Source organism: Equus caballus, chromosome 20 (genome assembly GCF_041296265.1).
Source record: "Equus caballus isolate H_3958 breed thoroughbred chromosome 20, TB-T2T, whole genome shotgun sequence".
Lineage (NCBI taxonomy): Eukaryota > Metazoa > Chordata > Mammalia > Perissodactyla > Equidae > Equus > Equus caballus.
In genome coordinates this window covers 56,175,707-56,189,922 of record NC_091703.1, presented here as the reverse complement: position 1 = coordinate 56,189,922, position 14,216 = coordinate 56,175,707, and the positions used below count along the sequence as shown (strand labels likewise).

Genomic DNA, 14,216 nt, shown 5'->3' with positions numbered 1-14,216 from the left:
GCTAGTTGAAACTGAAGTAGATACTTCAGTATGTCTTAGTATGACAGCAGCTGCATCAACATACACTTGATCCTCATCCAGAAAATTTATGTCTTCATCTGTCAGATTTAAAGGCCATAAGGCAGTACACGTTTTATAAATGCTCACTAAAACCATTTAAATTTTTATAAAAATAGTAAACTTTTGTATGGGCTAAATAGCAGCTTTTATTAAAGTTCCGAAGGCTGTTGTTTGATTCCCTCCCTCCCCGAAACACACACACACACACACACACACACTCATGTGTATGTTTTTTATACATGCTCAGAACTTTACATAACATCTGGGACACATTGGGAAAAGATACCATGCCAAACCATTGACATAAAATGCGGAGTCAGCTAACTACTGCTGCATATACATTATATGTGAATGAGCAATGAAATGTCTATCTTTTGGACTTCATTCTTTAATGTGTAATTCACATGACATGTTGAAAAAAATCTAGGTTATTTTTCTCTTATCTGTCTAAATTTTTAAAAAGTTAAAAAGGCAAAGAAAAATAAAAGCCTGTGATAAATGTAATCATTTTCTCTCTTTTTATCCATGGCATGCATTGAAAGAATTCTCTCTTAGTTTGTCAAGATCTTTTTAAAACTGAAAGGCCTGTGATAAATGTAATCAATTTCTCTCTTTTTATCCATGGCATGCATTGAAAGAATTCTCTCTTAGTTTGTCAATATCCTTTTAAAATTGAAATGCCTTCATATCTTTATATTTAGGATATGAAGTAGTGCTCTAATATATATATTAGACATTCAGGTTTTATTCCTTTGTGTTTAAAGCGAGTATCAGCTTCTCTTTAATGAAGTCACAAGAATCACATGCTCACTCTCTTTGTGAGAATAATAATTTAAAAAGGAAACTGTCACTAAGGTACCATGATTAATTTCTCTATTAAAAGGCTTACAAATATAAATTCATAAGGTCAGCCGTTGTGCATCTCAAAGCAAAGCTTTTTTACATAATTATGGCTTAGGCCTCTCCTGTAAGATGGCTGATCTGTGATTAACCTCCTGAAAGTTGAAAGAAGTGTATTTGTAACATCTCTCCTAGGGGCCAAACAAAAGTTTTCATCCATCATTAAAAAAATTACAAAATGTAAGAATATTTAACTGTGAACTATAACTGCTCAACTTCTCAAATTCCCAGAACAAGTAAATGTGCAAAATAATGAGAACAAGGAGTAAAAGGCACATTAGTAATTAAACCAACATAGACAATGGTAGATAACTTTTAGATACAGAAAAACAAAGACAATTGTAGGATGTGATAATGTTTTACTTTGGTCATTAATTTCTATATAAAATATCCTTAATATTTATCAACATTTAGGAGGGGATGAGGAATCAGGGCTCCCCACAGCCGTCATGCATCTACAGTGCGTATTTGATACATCTCTTCATCTAGTGTCTATCACCCTCGCCTCCTACTCTCCTCGGATCCCAAACCAGTGAAAATCCAATCTGGTTTTAAAGGTTCTGGATAAGATTGTATCATGTGTATTAGTGACCATTTTCTTTGATGAAAGACACTCAATATTAGGAAATTCTTCCTGTGCTGAATTATATTTTGACTGTGAAATAAGAGCACAGTTTTTTTCCCTCGAAATGGTCAATTTTCACTGGTATTCCCTTTGAGAGAGAATTTATAACTCAGTACACTTATTCAAGAACTTGAAACCTGCTTGTTTGATAGCCAAACCAGCTAGATGATATTGTATTTCCTGCCCTTCCCCTGTCTAATGCAAAATATCATTATGGGTTCTGATCCTGACCCTGAAGGTAATAGCAGTCTTATTGAGTGAGATAATGAGCCTCCTTATTAAGGGTTCAGTTTTTTAAAAACATATTGACTGGCAGGTGGTGTTTCTCATGACTGATGTAGCGAATACCTTCCATCGGGTGACCTACCCCAGTGGAATTCACTTGCACCATCTTCTTATAAATGGACAGCTTATTGGTCAAGTCCATTTCCAACTTCTACTGTTAAAGTGAGTCCTTTCTATCGGTCTGGCAGAGCAATTCAAATCTTCATTTACCAAAATATGGTTCATAAAACTCTAAAGTGAGACATCTGTTAAAGCTATTTTCCTCCATACATATGGTTTGTTTGAGGGTTTATACTTTTTTTAGCCTTACATATTATCCCATCATTGCTGTGTGCCAGAATAACACATATAGTTAATATGTGTAAGCTGTGTTTGTGCAGTCATGTTTAATAGCTTTCGTATAGAGCTTTTGAGGAAAGAATGTGTTTTGTCATTTCTCATGAAATTAGCATTTTAGAGCAAAACGAGAATTTTAGTAGAATTGCTCCTTGAGACCAAAGGACAGTCTTTATTTCTTATATCATCCACAGTGATAAGTGCTTAATAGGTGCTCAAAATTTGCTTTTGGTTGGCTTATAAATAATGGAATGCTATTTTGTATTCTGTATAGTGCATCAAAGCAGCTCCTGTATTTAAATGTCTTAATTACCTTTAATTGACATTACTATCATCTCATCACTCTTGGCATTGTTTTTCTCTTCTGAGGATAGCCCTTGTTGGCTCTCCCCACTCCAGGTGTTTGTGATATTTATTCAAGGCTTTTACCCATCCCTTTGTTTCTTTTTGTTAGGGTGATTGGGGGAACATGGGGTAATTGTGGGAAGGTAGGCCTGAGGACGGCCTGACTGCCGGTGCTTTTCCATGACTCAGTTCTACTGGGTAATGTTGTTAAAGACTTGAATACCTCAGTTTTATCTTTTATGATTTTGCAAAATACTGATAAATGGCCCCAACAAGCATTCACAAAAATTTTTTAACTCACATTTCTATCTGCGTAGTTTATTATAACACTATGCTTTTTGTTAATTTTAGCACAATTAGCTTCAATACAGTTGGTGATTTCTGTATTACTCTGTCATACTAAATAATGTTTAAAACATGGTTCCAAATATGTGCTATCATCCCTGGCTACAAGATTTAGAACATTAATAACCTGAAACTAGCTATATGTTTATTGTGAAGATTAGGAATTTGGTAGAAAATTATTCAGAAAGTGAAAATGATAACATATTTGTATGTTAATTCATTCCAGAAATATTAATTGAGTGTTTTACCTAGTGTTCTGACTGTCTTGTGATAATATGTGGAATATGAAAATGAAAAAGTAGCCTAATTGCAAAGAGTTTCTAGCTAACTTGGAAAATAATACCTATAGAAATAATTATTGTATTGTCAAAAAAGGCAGTACCTTAAGAGAGACACAGATAAATCCTATTAAAGTTTAAAGTAATACTGTATTAAATTTCTCTGGAGTTATTTGTAGAAACTTCATGGAGAAGGTGTCCATAGAAAGAAATGTCTAAGGTTGGTAAACATCTGGAAACATAATCGGAAATAATGACCTTTTTAAGCAGGGCAAGAAATCCACAAAGAGCAAAGGCATAGTGAAGAGAAATCTCAAGAAATGTTTATGTAACAGGAAGAAGTTAACTTTTACTGGAATAGGAGTTTTTGAGGCTGTGTAATGGAAGAGAGGTAGAAAGTTAGACTGAGGTTTCACAAACTGTTGAACTTGAATACCAGGTTTGTTCAGTAAACTATGGCAGATCATTAGAGCTCTTCAAAGGGCAAAAATATGTCATCAGATCTATGCTCTAGGCATATTGCTTTGGCAATAGATATTGCAGTAAAAATGAGTGGCGTGAGAATTGAGGCAAGGAGAACTCTTAGGAGACATCTGCAGCTGTCCTGGAGAGGGCACTCAGGGACTGTTCTGTCCACTTGGGCTGGCACTGGCAGAGGCCACTCTAGGTCATGCTCTAGCAGCTGGAGGGGAAGAATCAGCCAACCTTGGTTGTTGAATATGTTCTCAAAGGTGACCTTGAAGTAACTTAGCAGGACAGACTCTGAAAATGACTGTATGATTTTTTTAAATGGCAAATGCAAGGGACACAGGGATGAGCACCATTTTGGACATATTGAGCTTAATATACCGGGTGAATGTGACAAGCAATCAATTTCCATCATGTTCATGAGGAGATTTTCAGTTGTTCCTGGAGACACCTGCCTAAGAGTGAGAGAGAGAGACTATGGGGGCCTGAGCTAATGTGGAGACTCCCCTTTCTGTTCCCATTACAGACATGTAATTATAACAACTTTTAACACATAGCCAAGTTCAGAAAAGTCCCCAGATGTCATCAAAGAAAATGTGGCAAGCACGCAGGTTGATGCCACTAGCACATCGGGGTATCTATTCCAGATATGATCCCTAGTGGCTTGGAAATGGGATTTAAATGTCTACATGGTAGAAGATAGATGTTCTGCTAAAACATGGATTTGGAAGTGAGTATTCTTGGAGTCTGGAAGCACCTCCTTGCCAATGCAAAGTCACTGGAACCTGTGCCAGGTATAGTTACGGGTTATGGATTTATGACACATGAGTATTGTGGGAACCCAAATTGAGAAATTAAGGTAGAAATTTGTCCAGGAACTGGTAAAGTCTGCAAGGCAAGAGCAAAAGGAAATTAGTTATCCTTTATTAGGGACGTTTAAATAACTCAAGACTCTCATGGAACTCATAAAGAAACAAAAATCACCGTGAAAAGGCACTCACAGTAAAACTTATAAACCACGTCAGGCAACAAACTATCTAAGAAGAAATAATCAAAGGAAAAAGCAGGAGAACTTGAGAAAAGAAGGAAACAGAACAACCCAAAAAGGAGATTGTGAATTAACCCCTTAAATTTGTATGGAGGGAAAGGAAGAACGTAATGAAAGAAGAGGCCTTTTTGAAAAAAAAAAAAAAAAAAAGATTTGACCAAAAAAAATTTTTGTCTAGAAATGAAAAATACATTTGTTAAATGAAAATGATTAATGATTTCATTGAACAGCAAATTACATACAGTTGGAGAGGGGATTAGTGATCTGGAAATAGGATTTGAGGAAATTGCACTAATGAAAGATAAATTAATAGAAATTTTGAAAGTGAAGTTAAAAGGAAATTCCTAATAGAATTTCCAGAAGGAGAAAAGGGGGTAGATAGATATGAGAGTACATTTGATAAACTAGTACCTTTAGAATTTTCTAGAAAAGAAGAAAAGCATTAATATTAATATTGAAGAAGTATGACAAGTCCTGACATACTCATGGTAAAATGCAGAATATTAGATATAAATAGCTAATCCTAAAAACAGTGGAGAAAAAGTTACTATGAAAGAATTATCATTAGACAGCAAAATTCTCAACAGCTACAACTGAGACTAGAGATACTAAAATAATATGTTCAAAATGGAAAAATGAAATAACAGTCAACCTAGATTCTATACCTGGACAAACTATTACACATTAATGAAAGTGAAATAAAACTATTTGCTGATAGAATAGTCTGCAAAATTCTGCCATTACTGAAAGAACTCCTATAGGATATAGCTCAGTAAAGAGGACATTGAATGAGAAGTAAGGAATGGGATGAAAAAAGAAATGGAGAGTTGGCAGTTTGAGGCTTCAGCAGAGTAGAAACTATTTGGAATAGGTCTGTAAGAAATTTAATCACCAGCCAGTAACAGATGGCTAAAAATGCTGTGGTGGAGGAATGAGGAAATTCCTGAGATTAGATACTGTCAAGTCTGTGTAATATCACTTTTTACTAACGGAAATCAATCAGGCATTCCAGGTGAGTAGTATTGCTAATAGTTGAGTGGTTTTCAATTTTGGTAGAATAATGGAACTTTAAAAATTATTTTAAAATATTACTGGTTGGATTCCATTCCCTAAGTTTCTGAATTGGTTTGGAGTGTGTTCCAACCATCAGGGTTTGGTTTTGTTTTTTAAGCTCCCCAGGTAGGTTCTGTACAGCCAGGGTTGAGAACCACTGTAATAGATTGCTAAAGAAGAGCAGAAATCTAGAAACTGACTTTAGCCACTAGTCAAAGCAGAGTATGTAGCCTTTTCATCATGATCCAGCCCTTTTCACCCTGATGAGAACGGCTCGCTTTGTACTGGTGGTTGGCAAGCTTTTTCTGTAAATGGCCTGATAGTAATATTTTAGGTTTTGTGGGTCAGATGGTCTCCGTTGCAATTACTCAACTCTGCTGTTATAATGCAAAAGTAGCCATGCAAAATAGGTAGACAGATGGGCATGGCTCTGTTCCAATAAAATTTGTTTGCAAAAGAGTGAGGAGCAGGATGTGGCCTGTGGGCCTTAGTTTGCCAACCTCTGCTTTAGAGTGTTAAAGTACACTTAATGGACACAGTTGAGGACCATCACATTTGCTTTGGAGAAAGTAGCCACATGTGTGAAGAGGTTAAAGAAGTGACAGCTCACAAGGATGGAGAAGAGCATATGAGGATGAAATGCAATGGAGTGTGCAGACCAGGCAAACCATAGGCCTGGGAGGATTCAGAGGGAAAACTGGGATAATGCACACAGAAAGAGTTAGGGTTATGACATAACGGGGTAGTTGTAGCCGGGTAGTAAGTTGAGAATACAAGAGAGGTTTGTTTGTTTTCTGTTGGTTTGCATTTGTTGATTTTAGCTTGTTTGATTTTTCACATTTAGAGGGGTGACATGTAAATGGATGGCTTGGATTTTCTATTTAATCACGTCAAGATATTTTGGGTTTAGAATGAGTGTACTTATATTTTCAGCGCGTAATCTATAATCATTGTATCTGAATTGAAAATATTTATCCTTTTTCGTCCTTGGCCACCTTCTCAGTGTTACCTTCACATAAGAACATTTTCTTTGCACGTATCTTGATTAAATTTATACAGATTATCCAAAGAGTAAGCTTAAATTATAGTAATTGAAAGAGCAGAGAGATGTTTCCTGTCCAGCATAACGTCCAATTTTTACTTGAATTTGTCCTCTTTTCTTCTTCCCTGTCCTCATAATTGCTTGCCTGGCTTATGGAACTGCTTATTTATTTTAATTCCAAAGCACAACTTTTATTCACATTTTAAGACTTTTGAAATTAGGTTACATCTTTAGAATCAATGGATATGTATTGAATCATTGAATGTATATTTTATTTCTTTACTTCAAAACCTTTTATGAAATTCATAGTGTATCTTCTAAATGACAGCATCTTAGAAACAAGGAAATAATGGTATTGTCTTCTCTCACGTTTTTGCCTCCATTGTCCTCTGGCAATCACTTCCAGAGTTCCCAAAGAGTTACATTTCTGGAAAACAAATCTGATCTTGTCATTACCTTGCCTAATAATTTTGTGTGCCTCAAAATAATTTTGGGCAGTCTCAAAGTTTCAGACTCCTTGGTGTGGCATTCAAAGGCCTTGTTATGTAAAGCCTTTCATATTCTGGCCCAAAATATTGGATCTCCAGCCTCATTTCCCACCACCCGTTTCTCCCTCATGTGAATTACTTCATTCCTGACAATCAGACACATGATGCATTGTTTTAATAGAAGTATTATACAACCTCTGAGAAAAGTTTAATAAAATGGGATTGGTGTTGAGCTGAAAATAGCTAAAACAGGCTTTTTCTAAAGCTTAATACTTTAAGATGGAAATTGTCCTTGCCGGAAAGGCTTGACTTTGTAGATTAGAGTAAATTGTTGAAGAAGTTTATGGAATATCTTTATTTGGAGCCTAAACACAGACTAGACACTCTTCTGTTTGGGATGATTCAGTACACCCACGGGAGATAAACAAGATGAACTTTGAGGTTGTGGCCAGTTCTAGGAGTTTGGGGATGATTAATGACTGTATCTAAATGAGGCCAAAACATCCAGATGGGAGTGAAGAGAGAAATTCAGTTAGTCATCTACATGCTCTCTCTATATAATTCCAAAGACCTGGATATTTAACAGTTGAGTGTATGTACTTGTTTAAATAATACGATATATTTCACTGGTATTTTGTGTTGAATGTTCATATGTTGCTATAGTATAAACAACCCCATGAAATAAACACCTGTTATCTTATCACCATCTGCCATCAAATGACATATATCAAATTTTAATTTTTAGAAAGGTAAAAATTGCAAGCTAAATTGAAAATACAAAATTGCTTTTGTTTGGTCTGAGAATAAGACAATAATGAAAGAATAGTGTAAATTTCTTATACATTTTTGGCTATTTCTTCATTTGTATAAAATGGAAATTAGGAAATGGCTTATCCACCATAGCAAATTTATATGGCTCTGTATTTTAAATTTAGGTATGTGTCTTGCGCCCTGGGCTGTCCATATGAAGGAGGCATCACGACGCAGAAAGTGACAGAAGTAAGATAGACCTCCGGTTTTTTGGTTCATGGTAAAATGCCATATGTTATTTTAAAAAGTGGGCTATTTTACTTGCTATTTATTGCACCTGCACAACAAACAACAAGGAGAACTGTGGAATGGCAGACATGTTTGCTCACTTTAATAGTTTCATGTTAACACTGAAGACCTGTATATTGGCAATAACTGTTCAAAGTTAAATAACACTTGCGTCTGATCATTTGGGTGCACAGTAGATTATAGTTGTTAAGAATTTGCTTATTGAAGTTCATTTTTTACTTCCTGTTCCTGTTTATTAATTGAAAGGAATGAATACAAAATGCTCAGTCTTGGAGGTTCTATTAGACTATCTCAGTAACTCATTTGTAGATGAAGTATATTAATGTTTATGTGTTAAGGTTGTTAATTTTCATAAATTTAGTAATATGGTCCTGAAGCAGTGACGATGACGTTGTTAGAAAATCAAAATTTAGACAGGATAAACTTTCAGTTTGGCTAAAGCCATTCCTATTTTGTACATTCATTTGAACTTTTGAAATATATTGCAGATTTTTCAGAGATATCCCATGGTCTATTATTTAAGCAAGACCTTTACACGCAGAGGCAAGTGTACTATAAAATAATGAAGCTTAAATTTTTTAGTCCTTCACTTGCATAGAACCCTTCCAAAACTCTGTTATTAATTTGTATTCACAATTACACATTCTTTTCTAAAGAACACTTCCAAAATGGTGTAACTTCAGGCTTCACAAAACCTGGATGCAATTCTGTCTGTACACCAAACCCTTTGTTTTTCTGCCTTTTGCCTCCTGCCATCTCTGGATGGACAACACACACCCTCAGGTTCTTCATTATTTGCACCAGAATGCCTGAGGAGTTGCTGAAGAGAATCATGTGAAAGATCGGAAGCATTAGGAATTCAGGACCAGCAACCTTAAATGGGTCTTCTGTGCTATTCTAATACATTATGTGGCCAACTCACTCTCCATCTCTCTGAAGTGACTACTGCAAACTGCGTTCACCCTATTCAAGCCTCTGGTCCTTCCCCTCATTTACTCCCATTTATTCACCTGCATAGAATCCTTCCCATTGACTCTTGAACATGTTCAAACCTCTTCCATCTGAAAACTTCCTTTATTAATTCAGCATCCCCATCCAGTTATTGACTATCTGCCTCCACCTTCCTACATCTAAACTTCTTCACAGGGCTGTCTACAGTGGTGGTGGCCATTTAGTCATGTGTCACTAACTCTTCATCATACTTCAAGACGACTTCTAGACCCTTCACTCCACTGAGATCCTTCTTTATAAGATCACTAATTAGTGCTTGGGTCAGAAATGCAAGATCGTATTCAGTCCTTGTCTTGACTTCTCAGAAGAATTTGGGACTCATGATCCTTCCCTCCTTCCTGACATCCCTGTGTCCCTTGTATTCCCGTGACACCACACTTACAATTTTCCTCCAGTTAGGTTTCTCCTTTGAAGCCTCATTCTCCTCTACCTGGCCATTAAGAAATTCCGGCATTTAATAGGTAGTTGAGGAGAATGAGCATTATGCTTTTTTAACCCCAGTTTCTGTCCAATAATCGTCTTCTGCCTGGACTAGGTAGCCCTTCTGAGTACCCTTAAACCTGTCTTAAATATTGTTATTGCCTTTCTAAAACATAAATCTGATTATATCACGACCTCTCCAAATTCTCTCATGACTTTGTATTGCACTTATGGTAGAGTCCTCAACCAAAATCCCAAGCTTGGTTGGTTTATAAGACTCTGCAGGGTCTGTCCCACGCCTGCTTCACCAGCTTCATGTAGCCCCATTCTCCCCTGGTTTTTGCTTTGTTATGACCCCTGTTCTTTGCATTTGACATTTTTCCTACCTGGTATGCCCTGTGCATTTTATATTTCAGCTGCCTGGAACATATCAGCCTTTGCATTTGATATTCCACCTGGAACATTGTTCTCATACACTTGTTCTCACCCACTTCAACAAGTAAATGCTTACTACATCTCAGGCCCTCCTGCTTGACAGACCTAGGCCAAGTTCCTTCGCCACATGCTCTTAAAATCCTGTTTCTTTGTTTAAAAATTCTTATGTTAGCTGTATTTACACATTCCTGAGTGGAATTGATTAAAGTCTGTCCTTACTTGACCCCCAGCTGCATAACAGCATGAACCATCTCAATATTTGTATCCCCATTATATTCGAGCACTTAGCATGGTGCCTGGCATAAAACAGGCACTGAAGAAATACATAATAAATGAATTAATGAGTGATCACCTGCCAGAATTTGTACAAAGTGATCTCCATATATTCTTATTTCATTTTTACAACCAAACATGTCATTATTAACATCAACATTATTATTGTAATTTTTAAAAATTAATAAGGCTTAGAAAATATGCTAAGTAAGGGTGTTTTGGCATTTGTATTTTACAGAGTAGGGACTGAGGCTTATAAAGGTTACTCTTCTGCCGAGTATCACATGTCTAACATGTGTGGCAGCTATTTAAATCCAAACCTGTCTGTTTGCAGAACCCATGTCTTTGTCAACATACCATGCAGCCCTCATGCAAAGTCACATTGCTCTTTGAATGTAACGTTAGTTATTCAGCTTGAAGGGAACTTGTAATTTACCTTGCACAAGTGCATCCATTTATGAGCCAGAAAAATTAAGCCAGAAATATTGTGATGCTACCAATTACAAAGCTAGTCAGTAACAGAGCTGAAATTGCTATTGATCTTTCTCGACCCCTAATCTAATGCCTTGAGAAAGACTACCTTCAAAGTAAATTTGCAATGCTTCTGTTTGATTAAAGGGTTGAGGAAGCAAGCCCCCTATAATTGGAATGGTAGCTTATGGTTTCATAATTGAACATGTAGATAAATAGTTATGACTCTAAGACAAACTTGAATATTAGAAAAAGATAATTGCAGTGATGTCATTCCAAATTTTATGCAATGCTTAGAATTTAGTGAGCAAGGAAAAGGACCAGAAAGCTGAAATATGTTTCCCATGGATACGTAACTGATCTTGGTTGTGACTTGTACATCTAGGTGATGTTCGCTAAGGAGACCCAGGGTTTGAGTCTGTTCATTTCCATTGTTTTACTAGCTTTTCACCTTTCCCAATAGGTGTCTAAGAGATTGTATGGCATGGGCTGTTATGAGATCTCGCTGGGAGACACAATTGGAGTGGGAACTCCAGGAAGCATGAGAAGAATGTTGGAAAGTGTCATGAAAGAAATCCCATCAAGCGCTCTCGCTGTTCACTGTCATGACACATATGGACAAGCCCTAGCAAATATCCTTACGGCACTTCAGGTATTTGGTATTACTTGTGTCTGTGTGTAAAGGTCTATATCCTTATTTGTAATATAAACACGTTAAGAGCTTTAATGAGATAATATTTATAAATTGCTATGACTACACTGTTTAAACAGTGCCTGCCACGTGGCAAGCACTCAGGAAATATTTGTAAATTGCACATATTTTCTAGGGCAACGATATCTCTTATTAGTGTTAATTTGATTTGATAAAATCCCTGAATTCGCTCTTTTTAAAGTATTAATCCTCTTAGAGCTATGTCTGCTTTTTTCAACTCCCATATGCTCTCAGCCATAAAATTTAATAGACTGAAATATGATGGCATTTTGAGGAGCACAAAGCACAAGGATAGTAGAGTGCACTGTTGCAATCATGTAACTCATGCTCCTCTTGATAATTTGGTGCTCCGTGATGAGAAGATATGGTGCTGAAACATAGAATACTTTGTTTAAGATGTTTTCCTGATGTTGGCAAGCATACTTTTGAAAGAACCCCTGGTTTTTATCAAGTATATTCTGTTAGATGATCAAAACAAAGAGATTTAGAAAGTCGGGGGATGAAGAATTTCTTATTCAGTCCTAGTGATAACTCAGTGATTTTGAATGTATTTAAAAGAATAAATATAAATAGCATTTGAAGGGTATTATTTTCAAACTAATGTTAGTTTCTTAAATGTGGCTAAAATTAGATTCATTTGATGTTCTTAAAACCCAAGATTTTGACAACTAAAGATAAGACTAAATGAAAGCTTTTTGATGCGGTTGAAAATCAATATGTAAAGCTTAGTGTCACAGTCCTAAAGTGTACAGTTGCTTGGCAGAAGTTAAAAAACAATGTGAAGATCAAGCCCCACAAGGGCTTATTCTGATTTTGTAACATATGTGCACAAATCCTTATTTATCCTCTGGAAGCAGGCAAGGAACGTTGTATTGAATTAGAAGAGAAAATGATATCCCATGGACTTTTGGGCGTGGGAATTTTTACAAATTCCCTTCCCTAGGTATTCTAGTTTCTAAAACAATAGAGAACTAGGCATCACTTCGGGATTCTGTGTTCAGCTCCTCTGTAACTTATTAAGTGTTCCTGACCAGCAAGTTCCTAAAAAGGTCTGTTTGTGTGTGTGTCTCTCTCTCTCATTTCTCTATATGGATATATCGTCTATATGGTAACACTTGGACTCATATTTTATTCATGTAGCATATTTTTTATATAATTAATGATAGGTCAGTTCTTTGGGCTACAGGGCGATAGTGCAAAATCTGGGAACCTAGACTTCTGCTTCTGGAAACTGTCTTCCTCTTGAAAATGTCCATGTGCCGAGTATTGTGATACCCCATTGTGATTTTAATGGTTAAGGAAAGCCTATCCATCTGAAGAAGTAATGTTTAAAGTCAGATGTAAGCAATGAGGAGGCACTAACTCCAATAACGTGTGTGTGTATCTGTGTGTTTGTGTGTTTGTGTGCGCACCAGTGTGTGAAACAAATAGTTCAAGCAGATGAAACTAGTTGGGCAAAAGGCCTTGGGAGAGGGGAGGATCATGCCTCAGGAACTGAAGAAGACTAATGTATTCAGAGGAGAAGCTAAGCTTTCTGACATTTGCTGAACGAGTTGAATTGCAAAGTCTCTATTTACAAAGAGGTGAGGACTGAAATCCTGGGGCATTTGCCCATCCTGTAGCAGCCACTCAGGGGATGGGAAACAACCTTGGGGCCCAGTAAAATGGGGAGCATGGATGAGAACCTATATAAGGCTGAAACCCCCAAAATACCACACCCTCAGTCAAAGGGTGAACCCCCCCAATATTCCCCTCACAAAGGGAGAAGGCAAGCACATTCATTTTCAGGGCCTTGAGTATGGGGAGAGGAGAAATCCAGTCTCTGCTTGTATATCATAACCTTTTGTTGACCTTCATGTGGGTTTAGGGTTCCAGTTCACATTGCCTGCAGACTTGGAAAGACCCAAGTGGATAAATTATTTTCAAATGGTTGTGGGTTAGTAGCACCTACAGGTGCCAGGAAGAATATAAATCTTTTCTGATGGAAGACATCTTCAACTTAAACTGAGCTATTTAGGGTGTGTGTCTGTGTGTTGTGTGTCAGGGGAGGGGTGGATAGTCTGCTCTTCAGCAGCTCGGTGGTAGTTAGTAGGAAGTGGGTCTACAAGCATCTGCCACTGTGTCTTCTGTTCTTTGACTGTGTGCGCAAGCTCTAGGTATATGTGGGAGGCAAGAAGGCAGGAGGGAAGTTAGGGACCTGGGAAAGCAAGAGTGTTTTTCCAGGTCAGTGTTCCGTGGCCCCAGAGCTTAAGATGTAGCTTAAGTGTGAATGGGTGGAGAAGAGGGTAACAGTGGCTTGTATAAAAAGCAACCTGACAGGAAACCTGAGGGGCTAGTTAACATGAATGATTGAGGAAATAGTTAAAAAGCAGAGACCTGCTGAGGAAGCTAAAAGTTGGAGGGGTAGAGTTTTTTGTGTTTTCTGCTGTTAACTTTGGTATAGTTTGATGAGTCAGTGACAGCATAAGAAAGAAATATACTACTGCTACTCTCTTTGGAACTGAATGTGGCTGAGACAACCTTTAAATGTTTGGAACTTTTATGTTCCTAAAGATAGCCGAA

General features: G+C 36.9%; 1 protein-coding gene across 5 annotated transcripts in view; it reads left to right on the top strand.

Moving 5' to 3' along the window:
* The window catches only part of HMGCLL1 (3-hydroxy-3-methylglutaryl-CoA lyase like 1), a 144,716-nt gene that overhangs the window by 62,112 nt on the left and 68,388 nt on the right, over nt 1–14,216 (top strand). For all 5 annotated transcript variants that reach the window (XM_070245710.1, XM_001499426.6, XM_070245709.1 and 2 more), the window contains exons 6-7: nt 8,209–8,272; nt 11,406–11,594. In XM_070245710.1, the coding sequence (XP_070101811.1) occupies nt 8,209–8,272; nt 11,406–11,594 (253 nt within the window). The remainder of the gene's footprint in view (nt 1–8,208; nt 8,273–11,405; nt 11,595–14,216) is intronic.